This window comes from Fusarium mangiferae, assembly GCF_900044065.1.
Source record: "Fusarium mangiferae strain MRC7560 genome assembly, contig: FMAN_scaffold003, whole genome shotgun sequence".
In the NCBI taxonomy this organism is placed as follows: domain Eukaryota; kingdom Fungi; phylum Ascomycota; class Sordariomycetes; order Hypocreales; family Nectriaceae; genus Fusarium; species Fusarium mangiferae.
The window spans coordinates 2,439,514-2,463,826 of record NW_024573923.1 but is presented as its reverse complement, the minus strand read 5'-3'; the positions used below and the strand labels follow the sequence as shown (position 1 = coordinate 2,463,826).

The 24,313-nt window shown below is 50.5% G+C and overlaps 7 protein-coding genes and 1 non-coding gene across 8 annotated transcripts; 5 read left to right on the top strand and 3 right to left on the bottom strand.

Annotated features, from left to right (window-relative positions):
* Positions 1–1,418: 1,418 nt before the first annotated feature.
* FMAN_04338 (putative PYC2 Pyruvate carboxylase 2) lies at positions 1,419–5,609 on the top strand (the record flags this gene model as incomplete). Its single annotated transcript, XM_041828965.1, has 10 exons — positions 1,419–1,566; positions 1,678–1,698; positions 1,757–1,764; positions 1,843–1,854; positions 1,922–1,959; positions 2,021–2,052; positions 2,111–2,230; positions 2,287–2,348; positions 2,405–4,148; positions 4,201–5,609. The coding sequence occupies 10 exons, from the start codon at positions 1,419–1,421 to the stop codon at positions 5,607–5,609; spliced, it is 3,594 nt and encodes a 1,197-aa protein (XP_041679775.1).
* A 3,196-nt stretch (positions 5,610–8,805) lies between these two features.
* Positions 8,806–9,490, top strand: FMAN_04339 (uncharacterized protein; the record flags this gene model as incomplete). Its single annotated transcript, XM_041828963.1, has 3 exons — positions 8,806–8,862; positions 8,945–9,202; positions 9,275–9,490. The coding sequence occupies 3 exons, from the start codon at positions 8,806–8,808 to the stop codon at positions 9,488–9,490; spliced, it is 531 nt and encodes a 176-aa protein (XP_041679774.1).
* A 1,700-nt stretch (positions 9,491–11,190) lies between these two features.
* On the top strand, positions 11,191–11,752 carry FMAN_04340 (uncharacterized protein; the record flags this gene model as incomplete). The annotated part of the gene is made up of 2 exons (XM_041828962.1): positions 11,191–11,354; positions 11,407–11,752. 2 exons carry the CDS (start codon positions 11,191–11,193, stop codon positions 11,750–11,752), a joined length of 510 nt encoding a protein of 169 aa, XP_041679773.1.
* A 2,194-nt stretch (positions 11,753–13,946) lies between these two features.
* FMAN_04341 (uncharacterized protein) lies at positions 13,947–15,359 on the top strand (the record flags this gene model as incomplete). The annotated part of the gene is made up of 2 exons (XM_041828961.1): positions 13,947–14,161; positions 14,216–15,359. 2 exons carry the CDS (start codon positions 13,947–13,949, stop codon positions 15,357–15,359), a joined length of 1,359 nt encoding a protein of 452 aa, XP_041679772.1.
* A 670-nt stretch (positions 15,360–16,029) lies between these two features.
* On the bottom strand, positions 16,030–17,258 carry FMAN_04342 (uncharacterized protein; the record flags this gene model as incomplete). The annotated part of the gene is made up of 2 exons (XM_041828960.1): positions 16,030–16,689; positions 16,743–17,258. The coding sequence occupies 2 exons, from the start codon at positions 17,256–17,258 to the stop codon at positions 16,030–16,032; spliced, it is 1,176 nt and encodes a 391-aa protein (XP_041679771.1).
* A 644-nt stretch (positions 17,259–17,902) lies between these two features.
* FMAN_04343 (uncharacterized protein) lies at positions 17,903–18,850 on the top strand (the record flags this gene model as incomplete). The annotated part of the gene is made up of 2 exons (XM_041828959.1): positions 17,903–18,113; positions 18,222–18,850. 2 exons carry the CDS (start codon positions 17,903–17,905, stop codon positions 18,848–18,850), a joined length of 840 nt encoding a protein of 279 aa, XP_041679770.1.
* A 304-nt stretch (positions 18,851–19,154) lies between these two features.
* On the bottom strand, positions 19,155–19,270 carry rrna5. The gene has a single exon (XR_005994042.1). It is a non-coding gene; the product is annotated as a ribosomal RNA (ribosomal RNA).
* A 928-nt stretch (positions 19,271–20,198) lies between these two features.
* FMAN_04344 (uncharacterized protein) lies at positions 20,199–22,806 on the bottom strand (the record flags this gene model as incomplete). The annotated part of the gene is made up of 3 exons (XM_041828958.1): positions 20,199–22,472; positions 22,531–22,746; positions 22,804–22,806. 3 exons carry the CDS (start codon positions 22,804–22,806, stop codon positions 20,199–20,201), a joined length of 2,493 nt encoding a protein of 830 aa, XP_041679769.1.
* Between the last annotated feature and the right edge of the window lie 1,507 nt (positions 22,807–24,313).

The following is a 24,313-nucleotide window of genomic DNA, read 5'->3' as shown; positions in this document are numbered from 1 at the left end:
CGAAGCACCGGCACTTTACCAGCCGGATGACACTTGACCATCTGATAGGCGTTCCTCTGAGTTGAGTTAGTAGGTATCTCCATGGCTACCTCAGGGAGAGGCCGCAAATAGATGTTGTTTCGCTATCATAACCCACGCAAGAATGAATACTTGTGCTTGGCTGATCACACACCCCCATACTCCCCCATGCTTGTGTGACCTGTTCCCATTTTGACTGTTCCCGGGTGAGGCGCGATGAAATCTATTGTTGAAGCCATGCCGTACCACCACGCTCATCTCATGCTTGTACCCAGCGTTTCGAGGCACATCCATCCCGCCATACTGGTGCCGTTGCCGCTCTTGCTTATATAGCCGCCTTCTGCCCTCATTGCTTCTTCCATTTCTGCAGCTGGTGGTAGCCCCCATTGCATATTGCAGCTGGTGGTATCATCATGACCGGGCCGGTTATTAACAGCGTCTCCCAAGTCTCCATAGATCCGTGAGAGCTAGATGAATGCACTACAACACAACACAAAACGGGAATCATATTCAGCGGTAAAGTGACCGCACTTCACTTGTACGCCATAGACGCATGGCCCATGGGTAGGTAATAAGAGAATTTAGGTTGGCGAGGTACCGCGGTCCAGTAGGTTAGTACTCAGCGTGGCCGAGCTTAAGTTCCACTCCTCAGCCGTTAGCAGGGAACCGCCTCGAGAGTTTTCTGTTCTGTGTACCTAGAATAATACCGCGCTTCTATTTACGCTCGTAACCTCCTGGAGATACGTCTCCAAGAAGGCCGAAACAGATCCGTTAGAGTCATAGTTTGATCGTGTTTTTAGTGGCATGTCCTGTCCTGGCAGTTGTTTGGAAAGTTTTGATGGAGGTAGAGTGGGAGAAGACTCCGCCCGCGCCGTAGGGTTTCTTGGGATGGTATGCCTTCTCACACCTTACCTGGGTTGGTCGGTCGGTCCCTTCAGAACTTCGGGCTTTCTCCAAGCTACTAACACACCCCCTCGCCGTCCGCGCATCTTCAATCACACGCCCTCCCGTCCTGGATAGCTCTTCCCCCCGGAGGCCGGGTGTGTCACCGACGACACACGCTTGGGGGTTTACACTGCTCTACAAAATCCCCTCGCCCGCCTGCACATCCCTTCCCTTCGATCTCTCTCTTCTAACCCTCATACCTTTCTCTATCGCTACCGAGTATACCCTCTGCCTCCGATTCTTTGTGCTCTAGGGTGATATCGCAGCCATTCGTGAGCTGGAAGAGCTGTCGTGGTATCTTCATACCGACAAGCGTGCTCATTACCCCACCACCAAAAGTCAAAGAGACCCCGCCATTGAGCTTTCGATAAAGCTCCCACTTTGCCAGAGCTCCTCGCCTTCGCTCATCTCAACCTCTTCATCTCCCTGAAGTCGCTGACACAAGATCGCCCAAGATGGCTGGTATTGCTCCCGTTGCTCCCCAGCAACCACTCACATTCAACGATGTCTTCGAGGAGGAAGATATCGATGAGCCTAAGGAGGCCAACACGGTCCACCACATCCGTGCCAACTCTAGCATCATGCATGTGAAGAAGATTCTTGGTGAGTAGCCGGCGCCTTCTCGACAGCCACCAATGGCTTATCTCGGGAACGATATCGCCCCCGTTGCGCATCGTGAGGACTTGCGCTGACTCCATTCTTTTTCTCCTACAGTTGCCAACCGTGGTGAAATTCGTAAGTCGAAACAGCCCATTCCCTATCCTAGACCCGCAATCGCTAACATGTGAGCCAGCCATTCGTGTATGACTGCCTGTCCATTCCTTCCACCCGACCGTACATTTTAGACACTGCCAAGCTGACACGGATTTCTGGTTGTAGATTTTCAGAACTGTAAGTCTCGATCCTCGGTTTGGAACGGCCCATGCACGACCTGAACTATGGCACTGACAATCACCAGGCTCACGAGCTTTCGCTGCACACTGTTGCAGTCTTCAGGTACCCCTCACTTGAAACCGCGATCCTAGCGACACAAGAATTTATAAACTAACTCGGACAGTTATGAGGATCGGTTGAGCATGCACCGACAGAGTACGCGATTCATCCATCCCCATTTGTGTCATGATTCCTTTGCTGACCACTTCTTCAGAGGCCGATGAAGCCTACGTCATTGGCAAGCGTGGACAGTATACCCCTGTTGGCGCATACCTGGCTGGTGATGAGATTATCAAAATCGCTGTCGAGCACAACGTGCAGATGATTCACCCCGGTACGGATATTTCATTTTCGGCATCCGGGATTCACAGCGCTAACTAATAACCCCAGGCTACGGTTTCCTCTCCGAGAACGCCGAGTTTGCCCGCAGCGTCGAGAAGGCTGGCCTCATCGTGAGTCTAAAGTACCCCACCACTCCCGCTCCGTCCGTGCACTAACCCCGGACCAGTTTGTCGGCCCCTCCCCCGATGTGATTGATTCTCTTGGTGACAAGGTTTCTGCCCGAAAGCTTGCTAATGCTGCCAATGTACCTGTCGTCCCTGGTACCCCGGGTGCTGTTGAGAGGTACGAGGAAGTCAAGGATTTCACCGACAAGTATGGTTTCCCTATCATCATCAAGGCTGCCTTCGGTGGTGGTGGTCGTGGTATGCGAGTAGTCCGCGAGCAGGAGAGTCTTAAGGAGTCCTTTGAGCGTGCCACCTCCGAGGCTAAGACTGCTTTCGGTAACGGAACTGTCTTCGTTGAGCGTTTCCTTGACAAGCCCAAGCACATTGAGGTTCAGCTTCTTGGTGATAACCACGGCAACATTGTCCACCTGTACGAGCGTGACTGCTCCGTTCAGCGACGACACCAGAAGGTTGTTGAGATCGCCCCTGCCAAGGACCTCCCCGCCGAGGTCCGCGACAACATTCTCGCTGATGCTGTGAGACTGGCCAAGACCGCCGGTTACCGCAATGCCGGTACTGCTGAGTTCCTGGTTGACCAGCAGAATCGCTACTACTTTATCGAGATCAACCCTCGTATTCAAGTTGAGCACACCATCACTGAAGAGATCACCGGTATCGACATCGTTGCCGCCCAGATCCAGATCGCTGCTGGCGCCACATTGAACCAGCTTGGCCTCACCCAGGATCGCATCTCGACCCGTGGTTTTGCTATCCAGTGCCGAATCACAACTGAGGACCCTGCCAAGGGATTCTCGCCTGACACTGGAAAGATCGAGGTTTACCGATCATCTGGCGGTAACGGTGTCCGCCTGGATACTGGTAACGGTTTCGCCGGTGCTGTTATCACTCCCCACTACGACTCTATGCTTACAAAGTGTACCTGTCACGGTTCTACCTACGAAATCGCTCGTAGAAAGGTTCTCCGAGCCTTGATCGAGTTCCGTATTCGAGGTGTCCGAACCAACATCCCTTTCCTTGCCTCCCTCCTCACTCATCCTACCTTTATTGATGGAAACTGCTGGACCACTTTCATCGACGATACCCCTCAGCTCTTTGATCTCATTGGCAGCCAGAACCGCGCCCAGAAGCTGCTTGCCTACCTCGGTGACGTTGCCGTCAACGGTAGCAGCATCAAGGGTCAAATCGGCGAGCCCAAGTTCAAGGGTGAAATCCAGGTTCCTGAGCTTATCAACTCCGCCGGAGAGAAGGTTGACACTTCTACACCCTGCACCAAGGGATGGCGAAACATCATTCTCGAACAGGGACCCAAGGCCTTCGCGAAGGCTGTCCGCGAGTACAAGGGTACTCTTCTCATGGACACGACTTGGAGAGACGCCCATCAGTCACTTCTGGCTACTCGTGTTCGTACCGTCGACTTGCTCGGTATTGCCAAGGAAACTAGCCATGCGCTCTCCAACCTGTACTCCCTTGAGTGCTGGGGTGGTGCCACCTTTGATGTTGCCATGCGATTCCTCTATGAGGACCCTTGGGACCGACTCCGAAAGATGCGAAAGCTTGTTCCCAACATTCCTTTCCAGATGCTTCTCCGTGGTGCTAACGGTGTTGCTTACTCCTCTCTGCCTGATAACGCCATCGATCACTTCGTCGACCAGGCCAAGAAGAATGGTGTCGATATCTTCCGTGTCTTTGATGCCCTGAACGATATCAACCAACTCGAGGTTGGAATCAAAGCTGTTCAAAAGGCTGGCGGAGTAGCCGAGGGAACGATTTCCTACTCGGGTGACAGTACAGTACCCTGTTCCCCATCGTGATGTTTACCTACTGACCATCCTTATAGTGCTTCGCCCTGGCAAGAAATACAATCTGGAGTACTACCTCGACCTTGCCGATAAGCTGGTCGCCCTTGACATCGATATCTTGGGTATCAAGGATATGGCTGGTGTGCTCAAGCCACATGCGGCTACGCTTCTGATCGGATCAATCCGAAAGAAGTACCCTGACCTTCCCATCCATGTGCATACACACGACTCTGCCGGTACTGGTGTGGCTTCGATGGTCGCCTGCGCCAAGGCGGGCGCCGATGCTGTCGATGCTGCCACCGACAGCCTGTCTGGCATGACTTCGCAGCCCAGTATCAACGCCATCATTGCTTCCCTTGAGGGTAGCGAGTGTGACCCTGGTCTGGACCCCAAGCTTGTTCGATCACTTGACGTCTACTGGCAGCAACTTCGTTTGCTTTACTCTCCTTTCGAGGCCCATCTTGCTGGCCCCGACCCCGAGGTTTACGAGCACGAGATCCCCGGTGGTCAGTTGACCAACATGATGTTCCAGGCTTCTCAGCTAGGTCTTGGATCCCAGTGGCTTGAGACCAAGAAGGCCTACGAGCATGCCAACGAGCTTCTCGGTGACATTGTCAAGGTCACTCCTACATCCAAGGTTGTCGGTGATCTTGCCCAGTTCATGGTCTCCAACGGTCTGTCCCCCGAGGATGTGAAGGCCAAGGCCTCCCAGCTCGATTTCCCCGGGTCCGTGTTGGAGTTCCTTGAGGGTCTGATGGGACAGCCTTACGGTGGATTCCCTGAGCCTCTACGAACTGATGCCCTTCGCGGCCGTCGTAAGCTCGATAAGCGACCTGGTCTTTTCCTCGACCCCGTCGACTTCGTCAAGACAAAGCGTGAGCTCGGCAAGAAGTATGGTGCTCCAGTCACCGAATGCGATGTGGCGTCCTATGTCATGTACCCCAAGGTCTTTGAGGACTACAAGAAGTTCGTCCAGCAGTACGGTGACCTTTCCGTCCTACCTACTCGATACTTCCTATCTCGCCCTGAGATCGGCGAAGAGTTCAACGTTGAGCTCGAGAAGGGCAAGGTGCTGATTCTGAAGCTCCTTGCTGTCGGTCCTCTGTCCGAGAATACAGGACAGCGTGAGGTCTTCTTCGAGATGAACGGAGAGGTTCGACAAGTCACCGTTGTTGACAAGAAGGCTGCTGTTGAGAACATCAGCCGACCTAAGGCCGATGCTAATGACTCGAGCCAGGTCGGCGCGCCTATGTCTGGTGTTCTGGTTGAGCTCCGTGTCCACGAGGGCTCTGAGGTCAAGAAGGGTGATCCTATCGCCATTCTCTCTGCCATGAAGATGGAAATGAGCATATCCGCCCCCCATAGCGGCAAGGTTTCAAACCTTCAAGTCCGTGAGGGTGATTCTGTTGATGGCTCCGATCTCGTGTGTCGAATCGAGAAGGCTTGAGGTGGTTCCGCAAGGAAATAAAAGACTGGGTTTAATGACACTTATGGATATCAGGCAGGAAGTACCCTAAAACTATGGGATTGGCGTGTTGAGATGACCTATGAATAGTTCTTTGAAGAAACTTTGAATACAAGTATGAATCAACTCATTGACGGTATGGTTACCATTAGGGCCCCACTAATCTCGTGAAGTTTTATCATAGATTTATAGTACTTTAGGGAATTCTAGAATAATCCCTACTAATTCTACAAAAGTTTAGTATAATCTCTTCATAAATATCATAATATACATAGATGTAGTAAAGAGGTGGTCTCATGAGGCACTGGAGGAAATCTGTTTATGTAAGCATCGAGGAGTACCAACCGACGTGCCCTCATACTCCAAAGATGAAAGATCTCACAGAAATTTTGATTTAGTGACATGATCAAAGATTATATAATCTTACTTATGAAAGTCGGTTGTAGAATTTGGGCCGAGTCTCGTAGTTCAAAGAAAGGGGGGCTAATAAGGCTTGATAGTCTTTCCCGTTTTCACAGTCAGATATACGGCAGATGACGACAATGTTTGTCTCAAATGAAATGGCGTAAAGTCAGCCTTCTTAATGAATGGCATAGTATTTAGTGACAACTCTATTAGTATACGAAAGTGTTAAATATATGGTTAGTTATAGATAACAGAACCTGTGAGTGGTGAATCCTTGTTCATAGTGTACAGATTGTAGTGGAAATACTCTTCCTATCCCTGGTGGGTAGGAGGGTAGGACTATTGCGGATTAAGTATTGTATTCACAATCATGGTGTAAATATTAGGCGCAGAGTCTTGCTTTCTTTGACCTCCAGTTGGTCATCTGCAGCAAAGAGCCATACGAGATGTACGATAGCCTAAGGAACGTGTCAGAAGTTGAGTCGCCTCATTCATGCCCTCAGTCTAGAACAGCTTTGTGAACCCGGACCGGGGCTTACTTGTAGATCTGTGTGGGGCCGGGTCTCGGAGGCTATGGGGTATGCGGGGGTGGGTCTGAAGAATCGGCGGACCGGTGCCGCGATCCGCTGTCAAAGCAAATGAAAACCAGGAGTCAATATCGCAGTCAAGGCGAATGACATCACTCCTCAAGCATGACTTTTCGAGCGTTTCCTTAAATTCCTGACCTATGTAAGACCTGGATGGAAAGTAGTATACATGGTATACCCTGACGCATGAAGTTCGGAGGACTCTCGGTGTTCTCAGTACCTAATCCCCAGATCGACAATAGGGGCGCTTCGAGGATGATTATGAATTGGACGTCAGCTCCACCCTGCACCAACCCTATAGTAGCATAGGGAATCTAGCCAATTTGCCGTATGAATGGGAAAGTCGGGATTGTACTCCGGATTGAAGACTGTAAATACCTGCTGAGCCTAGACATTGATGATATGCACTGATGCTTGAGACGAATCTTTAATACAATAAACTCTGCATGAACCATATATGTTAATATGGCTTGCGGAAAGGTTTTACGATTCTTGATAACGGCTCTGGCTTTTCTTATGATCATCATTCATACAGTGTAATTGGTTGATGATGAATCAGTTCCTACATAGGCTCAGCTAAGTCTCCGTACGAGCTTGGATACTCACGCGTCGACAGTGCGGGGAATCCACTCAACCATCCCTATGGAGGGTTGCATGCGTCAAAAGCTGCAAGTATCGACAGGGCCGATACCCTGGATGATACGGAGTCAATTCGTTATATCTGAAGTTTGATCATGTGGCCCGAAATCGGATGGACTCGGATGGGAGCTGTTTGATGAATGATCATTGATAGTTGTGATTTAGTCAGGAGCCCAACACAGAATACTGGGGAGAATGTTATTTACAATGACGTGTACGAGAAAGAGTGTATATGCAAACTGCTGGTGAGATGAGTTGATAGGGCAGATGGACAAACTGGGCGGTCTAACGAGAGTTTCTAGTGAGCAGAGGCCGGCGAACCTGAAAAACAGGCTCCGTCGGTCCGTAGTGATGATAGCAGAGGCTGGTTGTTGATGATGGCAATCCTCCCCCTGTCCGGAGTGCACGGTGAAGTCTGATCCAATATTGGGCGACAACTTTCGCCGCTTGATGGAATGCAACGCAACCATGAGAGGACCCCCTCTGGCACTTCTGGGTAAAATAAGGTAAAGACCTCCTCCCACCATTTCATTATCATCGGAAAACAGCGATGATCAGAACATGAATGGCGATATGCTTTGTCGATCGATCCCGCCGTTCATGACAGCCTTGTCCTGCATGATTGAACTGAGAGAAGCGGTGAGTTTTCCTTGTTCTAGTGGTTCTTCGTGTAAGACACATAGGTAGTTGATTAGGTAGCTTTTCCCACTGTCAGACATGGCTTTCCGAGCTCGTGACTCTCGATGCCGGGAGGTTAGTGAAAGTGTGGGGGAGGAGTAAACCCCAGACTTGGCTTGTTGACACCTGTAATTTTGGACATTTAGCCCCCCGCTACCCTCCACTACCGCTCGACCAGATCCCACTGCAGCCGGGGGTGACCGGCTATCTTATGCACGATAAAATGCAGCGCTGGAGCTCTGGACTTTTGGAAGCGTGAACCTGACCAATCATGGGCTGTGCTGTAGTGGTAGTGGTGTTTTGCTTCACTAATTCTTATTTCTCAGCATAACCTATCGAGAAGCTTCATTCTGATACCTACCAGTACCTAACTACTGGAGCGAGCAGTTGTCTTCCCTTTCATTCTTGGTAGATCTCTCAAAAATTCAGTAAAGAACATACTCGTATCTGCAACTACATCTGATGTTAATAAACATGATACTAAAGGATGTATACCCTGGGAGTGACTGTACTGTAGATATCAGTTTGTCTCCCCCGCCCACACTGATTTCTATGGCTCGCCCCCTGTCGCTTGGCACACGCACGGCAGGCGCTGTGGATGGATCTGCGGCTGCCTGCCCTCCGAAACCCAAAAGTCGCCCACCGCAAAGCAAGCCAAACCAGGCCCAGGCGCAACCTGTTATACAGTTCAAAAAAACACCTTCCCTCCAACCCTCCTCTGACCTCACTTCCACCCAAACTCTCTTCCTAACAGACCTGAATTTCTTCCTTTGACTTCCTATGGTTTCGATAGGAAGCATTATAATAACCGATACCCTTCATCGCAGTCACCTCTAGCAACACCCAAACCACTTCTTCCATCGCGAGCAATGGAGAGCCTTCAACTATCCCAGGTTCTTGCCGACCTCAGTAATATCGGCGCCGCCGTACGTGCCCAATTTTAATCTTGAGCTCCTTTCTGCTGCATGTTCGTCTGTACAGTCGAGACTAACGTATCTCCTGTGTCAGGATCCGGGAGCCGCAGAGGCCATCGTGAGCGCCAACAACCCCTCCAACTCGAGTTACACCCGAGTCGAAGTGACTGCAGCTGCAAATGCCCCTACCTCGAGTCCTACTACGAATCAACAGCGACGTCCCACAGGCTTACAGCGGCATTGGTCATCGGAGAAATTCGACAAATTCGGCCGCCGCATTCTCTCTCCCGGCTCCCACTCCGGTTCAGCTGTAAACTCTAGCCCTGGAACTCCTCGCCGAGGCGAATCTGATGTGAGGCAACCCCACCAACCGTCGTCTCCAAGGCGAAGCTGGGACTCGGGCACTGACAAAACTGCTGCACAGTTCGAAGAGGACCTGGAGAGAGCAAGCACACTCATGCAACTATACGACATTCGCTCCAAGATCAAGCAGCAGGATAACAGCAGCCTGCTCAGAGCTCGAGAGAAGGTCAACGCGATAGCAGCGCGACAACAAGCTCAGCAGGCCGCGGAACGCAACATGAAGGCAGCTGACGAACTTCGACGACAACGCTACTCTTTCCCAAGAGCCGGTCTTTGAAGCGAATGAACCTTACGATTTCCTTACATCTCCTCACGACGGATCACGGGCTCGTTACGAAAGAACAGGCGCTGGGTAATATCTGATTGGTGCTTGTGGGATGATTTCTTTGACGGCGTTTGGGACACAAAAGTTATGCCGTCGGTGCGACGAAATCGATCCTCTTTTGAAGAGCGAGGCTGAAGGCGAACCTGATATGTTTTAACAGTTGTAACTGCCAGCATTAATACGATACGCTTGGACAATCGAAGCGGAAGCTGTTCTTTTGGCATCTTGGGGACCAAGATGGCACCGAACAATGTATGTATACCATGGGAGAATGAAAGCGGTTTCTATGTTCTCGAATAGTTCGACTCCTTCAAATTATCATAGACATGCCGCAGCTTCGATCACTCCCCACACATGACACATGACATCAGTGCTATTTGAGCCTCTTGGCCTAATGCCTCTATGTATGCGAGGATCATATAATACTATCGATAGATGATTTAATTAATCCTTATCTATTTCAGAAAAGACAGCATAGATTATTAATAAGCTTAAATGCCGTAGGCCGAACTAACATGGAGCTCCAAGACGGGTCTTTGGAGGGTCTATGAGCTGAGCTTTTGCGATATGCCGAGTCCGAGAGTTTGGGTTGGTTTTTGCTTGGCATTTGGAATACTTACATAAAAGTCTAGAATGTTCATGCAGGTCCTTTTACGAGTCGCTCATGACGTTCTAGAATGTGGTTTATATGTAGCAGATCAATCATTAACAACGAAATGATGGAGTAGGTAGGTAAGGGTGGAAACACGTCATTCATTCGCTTCGCCACATCAACGAGGAACTGGGATTTGGCCGCGAAGACTTTTGAGGCTTAGCAGTCTTGGACAAGTAATGATCTCGGTCCAGAGCTGCCAGTGAAGTACAGGCCTTTCTGCTACCATTTGCTTGCCCAAGGAAACTGGTTGTCAATTGATACGCAAAATACGCTGCGTATTGATGACGGCCTTGACTCACTCCTCAAACCTGTATATCACCCTTGAACGTCCATAGCATGGATGGTATGATTGTATAGCGGGAATCACGGCAGATGTGAAGGTTACCGTGATGTAAGCGCCAAGCTCCCAACTGCTACTGTATCTCTACGCACAGCCACTGTCGACCACGCAGCGCAATAGCATTAAACCTCGTTTGATAGCCAAGAGCACACCATGTTGGCCAAGACGAGACAAAAGTGGAAACACTCGAGACCAAGAAGAGGCTTGTGACCGCGTTTTGTTGGAGTTACGCAGGCAACTTTAGGCTCTAGGCCAAGCTTGGGTGGATATCATGATTCTTCTTTTCTCTTGGCTTCGTCGTTTGAGTTGCACTATGCATAAAGGGCCCTCCTCCCACTCTCTTGTCTCCCCTTCTCTCATTTGCCTGGAACTTGTAACACCAAAAAAAAACCTATCATCCTGATTTTTCTTACACCCTTTGACGGCTCGGTCTAATCATCAATCACCTACATTAGTATTGTAACCGATCTTTACACAACCTATCAGATAAAGACGTCACCTCCCTGGGAACACCCGTCACACACATTCTACGTCATAGCCGAGCGACTCAGCGCCGCAAACAACTCGTCAAAAACAGAGTTTGCCAACTGAACGTTTTTCAACTCTACTCCATCATCGTCGCGTATCGTATACAGATTACGCATCTTCATAATCACAATGGCGCCCACTGAAGACATTTTTGTGCGTGACTACTACAGATGCTCTTATGGCTGGAATTGGAACGGACGAACATGTGTTCGCAACAACTGGTCCTACTGGGGGCGCTGGGTGTTAGCGGGCATCATCATATTTTTCTTCGTTCTCTTCCTCTCTTGCTGCCTGTAAGTAGCTGTACCCCCGTCGCCGTTTGAAGTATCTTACTAACACATCAAGATTCTCTCGCCGTCGCAAAAGCCGTGGCGTTAAGCCCGTGTACGGCACTGGATGGATGGCGGCCAAGCCTTGGGGCAGCAACAACAACAACAACCACCAGATGTACAACTACGGCAACCAAGGCGGCTATAACCAGGGCTACCAGCAGAACAACGGTGGTTACGGAGCTCCACCTCCACCCCCAGCCTACGGCCAGCAACAGCAGCCTCAGTACACTGGTACGACATTCAACACCAACGACGGGTACTACGGCCAGGGCCAGTATTCCGGAGTTCAGCAACCTCAGGGTACATACCAGCGTGAAGGTGCTTACTCCCCACCTGCGGGTCCTCCTCCTGGAAAGTAAAGTACGGCAGTGGGTGCGTTTGGAATGGGAACGGGTTTATAATGTGGCCGATATGTAAAGGATACCACCGATCGAGGCGTTTGGGAGCTCGTTATGTATTGAATGAACTTATGTCAAGACATGCTGTGTTGTGATAAGAGGCACTGCTCTCACGAGCATGGCCCGGGTGGAATTATGAGAATTACCTTTTCCCTAATTGATTGTAGTCTTCTCTTTAGCACTTGTTTATCAAAATAGTTAGATACCTATGTTTCGGACGCGTTGCTGCTAACATTTCAACAGATCTGTCGTGACTTCAAAGGCTTGATATTGATGAACGAACTAAGTTCCTGAACAACAGCCGCATACTATTAGGTGAATCTGACGTATGCACAGATTCAGTGGTTGATTCGACATCAACGCCACAGCCGTTGATGGGACCTGCATGACACTTGATAAGGGCGGGAAGAAACAAATCTGCAGTGTACCATTCGTTGGGTTATGCATACCGCCTCATGGTAGCAGTCGGCGACGATCTGAATATCTCTTTGGTTAACATGCACAATAATGCCGAATTCATCCGCGTACAAAGGCAGTGCTGCTGCACATCACAATCATAACAAAAGGAACCCAAGCCTTGGCTCTTTGATATTTTCTACGCCAAGTCCCGAGAGCCTGGTCCGATGTGCACACCTTGCAGAACCCATATCTACCCATAGATCATCTCACATTTTACCACCAATTCCGATATCCTCCAGCCGTTGAAATACGACACTGCTCAATGACGAAATCATTTCAAAAACCCTTCATTTTCCGCTTCAACTATGCGACAGGATCGTCCGGCAATCGAGACGACCCTGTCATTTCGGAAATGGAAGAAGCCCCTGTGGCCCGCGTCACGACCAGGGCTGAGCTTCTACTTAACTGTCTGACAGAAGGGCTAACAATAGTATGGCGTCTTTGATACGGGTGATGATTTCATGGCCTTGACCGCACAGGATTCAAGGAATAAAGACTCGTTTGCGTTTTTAAAAGCACCTAGACATTTCTCTTTGACGTCGCACTTTGATCTACGAATAGAATGTCTCTAGGCGGTACTCCATAAGTTGCACACAACAAAGATCGTCAAACTCATCGGCTCACCCATCTTGCTACTCTCAATTTCCCAAGCATGCCGTTGACCATTCTCTTTACAGCATTCTCCGCGAATATTCGTTCAATTACCCGATGTCGGTCCTATAAAGGCTAGGGTTAAGTGTCAAGCCACGGAGTCGTCATCACCCCTTCAACTAACTGTCAGAGTTAGCTGTTGGAAGCCCGTATTGGATGGGTTCACAGTCAGATTCCGACAACAACGTCCATATTCAGTACAATATAATACAGTACAATAGGCGTACATATTCTCTAAAACGCGGAATCGACTCTTCTCTCTCCGCCGAGTCCACTCTCAGACTGAACAGAACTGTCCGCCCCCCACGAATGGATATCCAAGCGACAGTCCTGTCGAGTTTCACAGTTTCAGAACCCTTTTGACAGGGATGTTATATCGATCAGGGGCAAATTGAACCACTAGCGGTCCCGTTTCCCCTGGATCATCCCCGCCACTCGCGGTAATTCTGGACCTCCCAGCGTCTCCATGTCCCTAGTGGCCAGGCCTCTCCGCCTGGCGGGCGCCTCTAACTCCAGCTCCACCGTTGCTTTCTTCCCTTCTCTTTGACTTCTAGGCTTAGGCTGTACTTTTTTCTCTACATCAACACGAACGACAATGCTGATGTGGCTGTCGTTCTCCAAGCCTCTCTTTAACCTCGTATAGGTCATCTACACTCTCTTGATTACCTTGTTTCTTCAAAACATTCTCTTGTACTGACGGTGCGAGCGCCGCTCTTGTTTCTTCATCCACAGTTCTGTTCTGCTGAACCACCGTCCTTCATTCCAACATTCGATTAACGACCCGCTTCAATATTGGCACGCGCTGGAAGAATATACAGCATACGTCGTTGTCTCCATAACATCGTGTTTTGACTTTTTGACCGTTTCTCGATCAACATCACCGAACTCAATTCAAGCATTATCGACTTGCCTATGCGGCCAAGGAGTATTGTACCATCAACCTCGGGCAAAATACGCAACACCATATTCATTATACCATTCTCGATCTTACCGAATTTATTTCACTCATTACCAGCTCCGTCTTGATCTGGGACACATCAGTAAAATGCCCTCCATCGACGAGGCCATGGCGCGCAGCCTCCAGGGCAGTGCCTGGGAGGTTGTCAAAGACAAGTTTGTCCGGACAATTGTAGCCGACCTCTCACGACGAGACATGTTAGCAGATGCAGCGCAAACAACCGATGAGGTTGCACAGAAATCAGAAGACTTTGCGACCGCTTTCTCTAGCTGGGACAACTGTATGAACGTGGCGTGGTGCAAGTACGTAACTATATCCTTTGCTACTAACAGGCCTTACTTGCTAACTCGAATCAGGTGGCCAGTAATTGGTGTGATGATCATCGGAGGTCTCATCATTTTCAGTATTGTTTGGTGTATTATTCGCTGCTGCTGCTGTGGTCTCTCATGTTGTTGTAACTGCTGCCAGTGCCTGAAGTGCTGTGGTAACTGCTGCGGTGCCTGTGACCCTCCACGCAGTGCTACGAAGCATTTGGATGACCCTTATGCTCCCCAAAGTCAGCATCATGGATACCGAAGTGAACCCCCAATGAATCCGTCAGCGCCTCAGTACGGGGTCACAAAGCCCATGCGATCCGAGCCACCTCAGTATGCAGAATTCGAAACGAGTAAGGGCAGAGACGATGATGCCCTCCCTGAGATGCCCAGCTGGGAGGGTGCTAGCAGCAAAAAGGTCGAGGTTCACACAGAGGCCGTTGAGCTTGACACTCTACCTTCGAAGCCACCCCATAGTCAGCAAAGCAACATGATGGGTGGAGTTTCACCGAACAATCTGACCCCCTACAGCCAGGCACAGAGTAATTCAAGCGGCTACCTGGGCGCCAACCAAGCTCCCGATGCATATTCACCTATCGACCAGCAGGGTTACGGATATCAAGCCCCCGGCATGAACCCCATGTACAGCAGTGCCGCTGCTGTCGCGCCCATGCCCCATGAACGTCGCTCCCCGGCCTTGAACACCAATGGATACAGCAACCAAGGCTACGGCCATGATCAAGGATTCGAGCAGACCCAAGGCTACGGGCAGATGCAGGGCTACGGACAACAAGGCTACGGTCAAGCCACGTCCCCCAACGACTATGCCGCAACTTATAGCGGATACCGAGGAACTCCTCCGCCGCGGCCTGCTAGTTTCGCCAAGCGAGCTTCAATGCATCAGGATGAATTTGGTACTTATGGACAGCTTCCTCCTCGCCGTTCTCCAGCTATACCAGAAGATTATGGCTATGGATCGCCCGTTCGTCAATCACCCGGCCCCCAAAACGATTTCGGCTACGCTCAGCCACCTCGCCAGTCTCCAGCGCCTCTGAACGATTATCGAACACCGCCTCCTGGCCCTGACACCAGCTATGGTGCTCATCCTGCACAGCAGCGGCAACACATGCCAGAGTCTCACTCTCCGCAAGAGCCATACCCAGGTTTCAAGCCATACCAGCCTTAAATAGTGGACTTAGGAGATTTTGGAGGTGAACCAAAGCAAAGACATGTATGATTGTTCTTTTCTGAGTATTTCATGGATATACGGAGTTGTTTCCCGCATTCTGTACTACTTTACTAAGTTTTATGCGTCGGCGTTTCTGGGGAGAATTCCGGTTGAACCTTTCTTTAGAATCTGGGTCTGGATACTCATGTTATATTTTTGGAGGGACCCATGATACGGATTTGTCTCGTCAGCCCATAGGGAGATGGCTTGAATGCACCATTTGGCTACGACACAAGGACTTCCCGCCTACGTGAGGAAACTCTGTTCAGCTTCATGCAGGCTTGGCGTTTTAGCCAAGACTTAACCATTCATTTACATGACGAGTTTGCTGAACGAAAATAATGATCGCCGATGAGGCTTTGTGAAGTTTGATTTGATGTCGCTTCTAATCCCGAAATGTAATCCGATCTGAAAACGCCCCAGACTCCCATTAACGCCGTGAGCCTGATTGCCGCTGAAAGCCAACAAAGAACGGTCAGTACTTGCAATATAATATATCTCCATCCACTGGTGAGACGCCGCGACTCAAAACCAGTACAGAATGTTTGCACAAGACCCATACCACTAGAAAGCCCGGTAAAACTCGAAACAAAACAGCCAGCCCTGTCCAAAGCTCAAGTCACCTCTTCTACTCCTTGGGATATAGCTCTTGGGGAACTTTGTCCTGAGGACCACGGGCACTCGCACTACTTCCTATGATTGTTCGATCGTCACCGTCGCGCTCGGGATCATACTCTCCAGAGTCTCTGCTTTTGGGTTGCGTGGAATGAGTGGGACGCGTGACAGGCTTATCGTCTTCGTCATCGGAGTCACTGTCGGTCTCGTGCTCCGAGTCGACAAGTCTGGCACGTGAAGTCTCGTCCTCACTGTCGTCGTACCTCCTGCGGCGGCCTTCATCATCAGATTCATTGGCATGGCTTTCGTGGTTGGTCTCTTTGAGCTTGATGAACGAGTCGATGATATAGTATTGGAGGGCGTTCATGATGAGGGGGAAGATCATCATGACGAACGCGATCTGAAGCTTCTCATTGCCCTCGGTCCAGCCAAGAGCCCAATCGCCAGCTTTTGAGATCCAAGGCATCATTATGAAGATGATGAGCACGCAAATTTTCATGCCAAAAAGGCCACAGAAATATATGACTGATTGTTTCAACCACCACCATACATTGGGAGGGGTACCGTAGTTGCCAGACTGAACAGATTCGGGGGGTTGACCGACGGGTGTGAAACGAACGAGACCAGTGAGGATCTTTAGGAGAATGATGAGTATGGGGATACCGAGAGTGGTCTGTAGATGTTAGCAAATCTGGGGTGTGAATCACAGCATAGGCTGATACTTGCATCTATCGCGAGGTTGAGAAGATAGAAAGAGCATGGGTTTGGGGCGTAGTTATCGTCATCGGATCGTCTTGTCATTGATGTTGCTGAAGGGTCGACCTGGACCGAGAATCGGCCGCTCGTCAACATGGACATGAAAATATTGGCGATGTGGACAAGCACAGAACCGAAAACCTGTTTTGACACGTCGAAGAACCATATCTTGAGAGGTCGTTGAGGCCGTTCCCGCCACCGCTTATAGACCAGTGACAGTAGGGCCAGAGCACCAAGTGCGCCTTGCACAAGCAGGGCGAAGGAGCCCAGTAACGAGCACTCCCCGTTGGAATCGTCTTGGTCGTACGACTGTGGTGCTCCGGACGCGATGAAGGTTGCGGAGGCGGCTGTGGAAGAAGCCAGGGAGGCGGCCGAGGCGATAGCTGAGGTAGCCATCTCTAGAACTGTTGAAGAATGGGCGAGAATCAAGGAAGAAGCATCATCGACGGCGACTGGTATATCTTCGAGGTTCGACGGAGGCTGCATGTGTACGTGGAAGTCTGAATGATTATGATGTCGAGTGTCTCAGTAGAGAGGAGAGAGAAGTGGTGATGTTTCAGGACAGCCAAAAGGGTCCAACGGGGGCGAAGAAAGAGACGAATGAGAGTTGTTGAGAGCAAAACTCTTACAAAACTTGTTAAGAGATGAAACTTGTATTTATCTTGGTATAAAGATGGGATAGCAAAAAAAGAAAGACCAAAAAGAAGATGACGAATGGAGACAAAATGAAAGGGGGAGGAAAGCCAAAACGGAGAACGAGGCGCTTGTGACTGATGGGACTGACCGATCATGAATATCGACGCCTAGACTTCTCCAAGACTAAGCCTGAGCCTGAGCGTGGTCATGGATATTCGGCTCCTGTAGCTGGTCGTTCTCAGATTAGACTTGAGCTAGGCCCAAATTCAATCTAGTCTTCAGCACAGCCACTCCCTTGTCGCTTCTCCCCCGCCAGGATCCCCGGGGGCGTCTTGTGGCGTCCTGGCTCATGTTCGGCTCAACTTAGCTCCGTGAAGAAACCTCAGGCGGCGGCTATCAACACCAAAAAAAAAGTACAAGTCCAATTCGACGACGTTCACGGCCCTTCCAACGCCGGCTAGCTTCCCTGACCCCGTCGACCTTCCTGTCACACAATGCTTCGTCCGATATTAAGGGTCCCTCGATCCGCCTTTGGCCTCGGCCTGCGCTCAACGGCCAATGCCCGCCGATCTATCCATCATGTTCCCCAACTGCCGCACGACTATTCTGAGGGTGTTCCTAACCTCATGAGCCCTGGAGGCTTCTCGATCGCTTGGACTGAATACATGAAGCTCATGGTGGAGAAATTGAATGCTTTGACTGTTGGTATGTGTGGCATTGACGTTCTGGGACAGCACTGAACCAACACAATGTTTCCTAATTTTACGTTGAATTACACCCCAATTCAACACTTACTGATATACCAATTTTCAGGCACCGAACTCGAGGACAAGGACACAAAAACAATCGCTCTCATGACAGCCCGCGAGCCTAACCAGGCCCCAATCTTCAACTATGCTTCCATGGCGCACAACAACCACTTCTTCTTCCAAGGCATTGCACCAGAAGGAACCCCCATGCCAGACGCCCTCCGCAGCGAACTAGAAGCCTCATTCTCCTCCATCGAGACCCTCCGCCGCGAATTCATCATCACTGCCTCCGCCATGTTCGGTCCGGGCTTCCTCTGGCTCGTCAAGGCTGGTCCCGGCGACTACCGTCTTCTGCCTACCTACCTCGCCGGATCTCCCTACCCTGGCGCTCACTGGCGTGCCCAGACCACCGATATGAACGCCGTGGGCAAGGATGGCTCTGCCCGCACTTACATGCACAACCAGGCGTTCGGCGCCAACAAGCGAAACAGCGATCTTCCCCCGGGCGGTGTCGAGCTGGAGCCTCTTCTGTGTCTAAACACCTGGGAGCACGCATGGCTGTTGGATTGGGGTGTAGGCGCTGGTGGCCAGGGTGGAAAGGCAGCTTTCGCCGAGTCGTGGTGGAAGTTGATCGACTGGGAGAAGGTGGCTCAGAAGTCGGGAGTGCTGCGACCTGGCTTCAAGTCTGCGTAAGCAGAAATATGATACCTGGCAGCGCCTAGCCATGATATATAGTTAGGACACGATGTTACGGCATTGGATAGAGACAAAGGGATAAGGGAAGCGAATTCTGTAAGATATTGTACTCTGCATATACAGGGGTGGGGAATGTACTATTTGACGTTTAAATGCGTCTCTTCTGTCCTATATCTTGCTCATAAGACGCCTGGGAGATGGTTGGTTACCGAGCTACTTACGTTGCCATGCGCTAGTTCTGGTATATGGCGCAGAGGATCTCGTGATAATGGTCAGCAAAAAGGCATAAACACCAAAAAAACACATACAACACCAGGTATTCGCTGGTCGTCACCGACCCAACTACTAATCCGGCGCTTCGTGGCTTGACGATGGGGGAGCAGACGGGACCTCGTATTCTACACGAGCTGTGGTCGTATGTGGCGATCGAGCCGGCAAGAAGATATTATCAGGACAATGAGCTCTGTGGGCCGACTTGAATGCATCATGAACCTCACAACTGGATGCCACTGTGGGTAAGTATCAGAGGGCTTCAGGGGGGCAAGTTGTTGCTGATGGGCAATTCATATGTATACTTATATATGTGCTTAATGGCGCCGAAGTGATATGTTTAGCTTCGTTACAAACACTCCCTCCCATAATGATGATTCACGTTGGCGGCCATATTCTTCTACTCCTGAGCAGTCAACCTTACATCGCACGTCCTATCCATATAGCTCGTGAAGTGGAGAGACCGTAGTAAATACGTATAGTACCGACTCCCTACAAGACTCAGCAATAAGTTTTCAGAAAGACATTAACATCACATAGCTTCGAGGACAATATTGAAAATCATCATGTCATTTTCTTTTCCTATCCTAAGAAGCTAGCCCGAGCTACCTATATGAAGTAAAAAATCAACAAGCGCTGTGTGGTATCTGCGTCATCCTTCGTGAAGTAAAGAAAAGAAACTTAAGGGAGTGGGTTGTGCAGTGTTGAGTTTTCTAGAGTCGTGTGCGAATGGTATAAAACGAAGGCAGCTCGTTCACCTCGAGCAATGGCCTATCAATCAAGAGAACATCCTGAGTATGCAAATTCCAGTACCCAAAAAAGACATCATTGCTCATCTCGAGCTAACATTCATCCGCTGTGTAAGCATCCCGCGAGAGAGCCGCAGCAAGTATCGCACAGTGATTGTACGTTCTGGCATGTAAAGAAGACACAAGAAACACCAGTACAAAGAGAAAAGAAACCGAGTCTGAGTCCCAATAGCCATGAGTGGGGGGTATCAGGTCAACGGTATCGAAATGAAATCAACGCAGAGTAGAGTTTTGGTAAGTGATAGAAAGGTGGCGGATGAGGGGGTTTAGATCATGTTTCCGTTAACGCTGATCTCAAACCCCTCGCCCTTTTGTCTGAGTGCCTTTGCGAGCATAAGCTCTCGCATCCAGTCGATGCGGTCATCTCGATTCTTGACAGCAAAATGATGCGTCTTGCCTGTGCCATTAACACCCTCTGCGGGAATGGCGCCGGCAGGTTGAAGGTGGCTCTCACGCTTCCGAAGGCGGGCAGTGTTCTTCTCTTGAGGGATGAGCTGGAAAGCAAAGGCACCAACAGGGTCACTCTTCTCGCGGCTGTGGCTTCCACGAGAAAGATGCATCGTCTTGAAAGCAGCAGTGAGCTTTGAAGAGGATGCAACGCTTGAGCAGGCAATTGCGTAATCGTCAATGTCCACATACTCAAGGGTCCGGCCGAGCTCTTCAGCATCCTTGTGCATATTGAGACGGGTGCCTTTCAGAGTAAAGTAACCGTCCTGCCACTCATGCCGAAGCATCTTTGTCTTGCGCTTCTTCATGGGGCCTTGGTGGCTGATACCATTAGCAGGGTCAGCGGAGGGAGACTTGCCCCTAGCCCCTAGAGGTGTGATCGTTGGTGCCAGGACCTTCTCAGAGCCATTGAGGTGACCACGGGAAAAGGGCAAGTTGTCACGAGGGGGTGGCTGAAGAGGCTGCTGAGATCGTGAACCTCGTGGGGACTTGGGTGAGGAGGATCCCTGGGAAGGGCGGCTAACAAGAACAGGCTTGTTCTCCTCCAGAGCAGGCATCACAGGGAAAGATGGGCGGCGGGCTGAAGTGCGAGACTGGCAGCGAGGAGGGGAGACATTGTTAGTTGGGGATGTGCGGTAGTTCATGTCAGGTGGCACAGATTGGGAGAAATCTCGAGCTACTGGGCCAATGGGCACAGCTGTAATGGGAACATCAAGTTCCGAGAATGGCGTACCATGGCGGAAGCTGTTCCTAGGTATCATCTCCAGATCAGGAGATCGAGGGCTGGTCTTCTCCATCTGGTAAGGGACAAAGGCGGGCTGCTGTTGCTGTTGCTGTTGCAATTGCTGTTGATGTTGGGCAAATGACTGCGTGGGCTTCTTCTGAGGGGGAGGCACTGAAGAAGCACCCAGACGGGACGGGGAAAGCTGAGGCTTCCCAGGGATGGACAGTTTAGGGAGTCGGCGCAGACCTTGGTGAGGAAGTTGGGCCTGTGCCGTTGGCATACCATCAAACGGAGGTGTGGGAGGCACCTCAGCGCTGCAGTCTCCCTGCTGCTGGTGCTGGAAGCTAAGGAATTGTCTGACATTATCTTGAGGATCTCTTGACTGAACGCCACGGAGAGATGCCTCGTAAAGGTACTGAAGAGGAGGCATACCAGGACCCATGACATCCGAGGAGGCGACAACAGAAGGCACAGCGTCCGATACGGGACGGACCTTGTTAGGGTCCAATGCCTTGGCCGTCTCCGGGTTGCCAGCATCTCCAACCATGACGGTGCCGGTGGCATTGATATCCACATGTGGATATTCTTTCTTGAATGCCCTGATAAGTTGCTGTTGCTTTCTGAACTTGGAACAGTTCTCCCCCTTGGAACAGTGATGAGGCTTTGGGATAACTTGTTCAATACCGATGATAGACACTGACTCCATGGGAGTAATATCGTCTCCATTTGTCCTTGTACGATGACGTCGCTTGCTGCTCTGGCGACGCTTAAGACCACCTTCTTCCCCTCTTCGCGCTTCTCTGACAACTTCCTTGCTTGGAACATCTTCAATAGGTGTTTCCGGGCGAGGCGATGCAGGTCTGCTGTCTCTGAGAGCTTGGATTTGATGCCAGACTTTAGTCCTGATACCAAATGATTGGATGTTAAGCTCCTTGAGATCTTCAAACTTAAGTGTTATCAGGATTGCACCGCTGATATCATTCTCCATAAATCGGTCTGCCACGGACAGCTCAACGCCAGCATTGAGCATAGCCTGCGCAACCATCTCGGTGGACCATGAAGCCAGAGTTGTCGTGTCCAGTTCCGCATCAGTGTACTGGAAAGGACTGGCTCGGGGCGGTGGTGGTTGGGATGTCATGAGAAAGTCCGCAATGTTCCGAGGTCCCTTGGGAGTGATGGGCGATAATGTCAAAATGATGTCCTCTTCGGTGGCAGAGTATTGGTCAGTCGAGTTCCGAAAAAGGTGAGGCCCTCGAGGGCCTTCGACCTGCTTTGGGAAATAATCAAGTGGAACTTCTTGGCTTCTACTCGATCTTGGCGTCGGAACCTCATCGTAGGAAGAAACTGTTGTGAAACTAGGTTGTCCAGCCTAGATATGTCTGTTAGTTCTTGTCGAGGTCGATCGACTTTCTCTATGGGACACATACCGACTGCAGACTTATACGAGGCGAGTTGTCCTCCTCATCGCTAATGATTTCATCCTCCTCTTCCCAGTCTGTGTCCACAAACTCGGTTGCCACTGAAATTGGTCGATCTAGTAGTTGAGAATCATTCTTGAGGCTGAAGAAGGTGTCCCTAGGTAGGGGTTGCTGTCGCATTTGTGAGTATGTTAGGCGGTCTCCGCCTCGGAAAGATGTGTGCTCCTATGGGTCAGTGTTAATGATATCTATAACGCTCACTAACCGAGTACTCATGCTTACCATTTTGAGTTATGTCAGCAGATATCAAGTAGTTGATGCTACCAGGCACCAAATACTGTTGGTGAGGTTGTCTGTATCAGCTTGCTATTGCTTGATATGGCCGTCGCCGGCGGTTGCTTCTTTACAACTCAGTGCCTAAGCACGATCGAAGAGACGCCTTGAAACAAAGAGAAACAGGTAAAGGAAACATAAATCTCGTGGTGTCGAGGAGATAATACACAGGTCGCAAAACTTGGGAGAAGGGGACCAGGGGAGTGGGCGGGCGGTTACGGGACGTTATGTATGCACTATAGCTCGACACTGGAGACTGAGGGAACCAGCAGAGGCATGAATATGAGCGGTCACGGAGTGGATGGAGACAAGAATAGACTTGGGCGAGGTGCTAAATGCAGAATGCGTGGCCATGTCTCTAGGCCCTTGGGGTACTGTAGCCCAGTCAGTACCTCGACCCTAGACCCTTGTACCCTGGCTTGTTCGGGGGATGAGAAAGAGACGGGAGGAGAAAGAGGAGGGTGGGAGCAAAAATCCTAGGGTGAAGAACAGGGTGCTGCGGCTTCATCACACCGGCACGGGACGCAGAAAACGGAAAGCCAGCAGCATGTTATCACCAACAGCCAGATTGAGATCCGTCCTATCAACCAACATGTAGATCAAACATTGATCAAGGGCATTGCCCTCGTGTGAGATCCGAAGGCCATGATAGAAGATACTTGAGCCAAAGTGACAAGCCGACCTCCTTTGAGACATATCGATTGACAACTTGATTTAGATAGAGTACCAGACAAAGCCAGTCGAGCATCAGAGCGTGCACGGCGTCAAGCTGGTGGTATCAATTGGGCCTTGAGTCCGGGCAGAGTGGCTGCGTCTCGCGTGCAAAAATGCACGTCCAGTCACGTTTCTGTGCTCTGATCACGAATCAGATGGTGACTGGGGGCCGGGGGCCGGGGGGGGGCTAGATATTCGAAAGAGAAACATTGTCTCTGCCGGGACGCTTAATGACGATGGAAGAAGAGAAGCATCCTGGTCCTAGTTAAGCAGAAGAGCGTGGGGCGCCATGCCTCGAGCTGTCTGTGCTCGTCGATTGGCTTGAGCTGGCGCACGTTGCGGCCCTAGCTCTTGAGGCGTTAGGCTTAACTTGGTTGAGCACACCCAATCTTGTTATCCACAGCTGGAGATCCGTTAGTGCCACACCTTTGGACAATTATAGCGGCCCTAACGAGCGTTTAAGCGCCGGGAGCTTGAGTTTCTCACCTTAGTTCAGGATGAGTCGAGTGACAGAGGTAAAGTGAGGTTGGGCAACGAGTCAACGCACCATATCACCCCGCAACACCTGAGTTTGTACAACGTTGCCGATACGGACTGTAATCTCATCCATCAGCAGAACAGGCCAAACCCAATTCAATAGATGGTGATAGTGATGATGATGGATGCCCATGGCAACCCTCAGCACAAACATGATCAGTCTGTTTTCATGTGCCATCACATTTCTCAATTGCAAATTGATGTTACC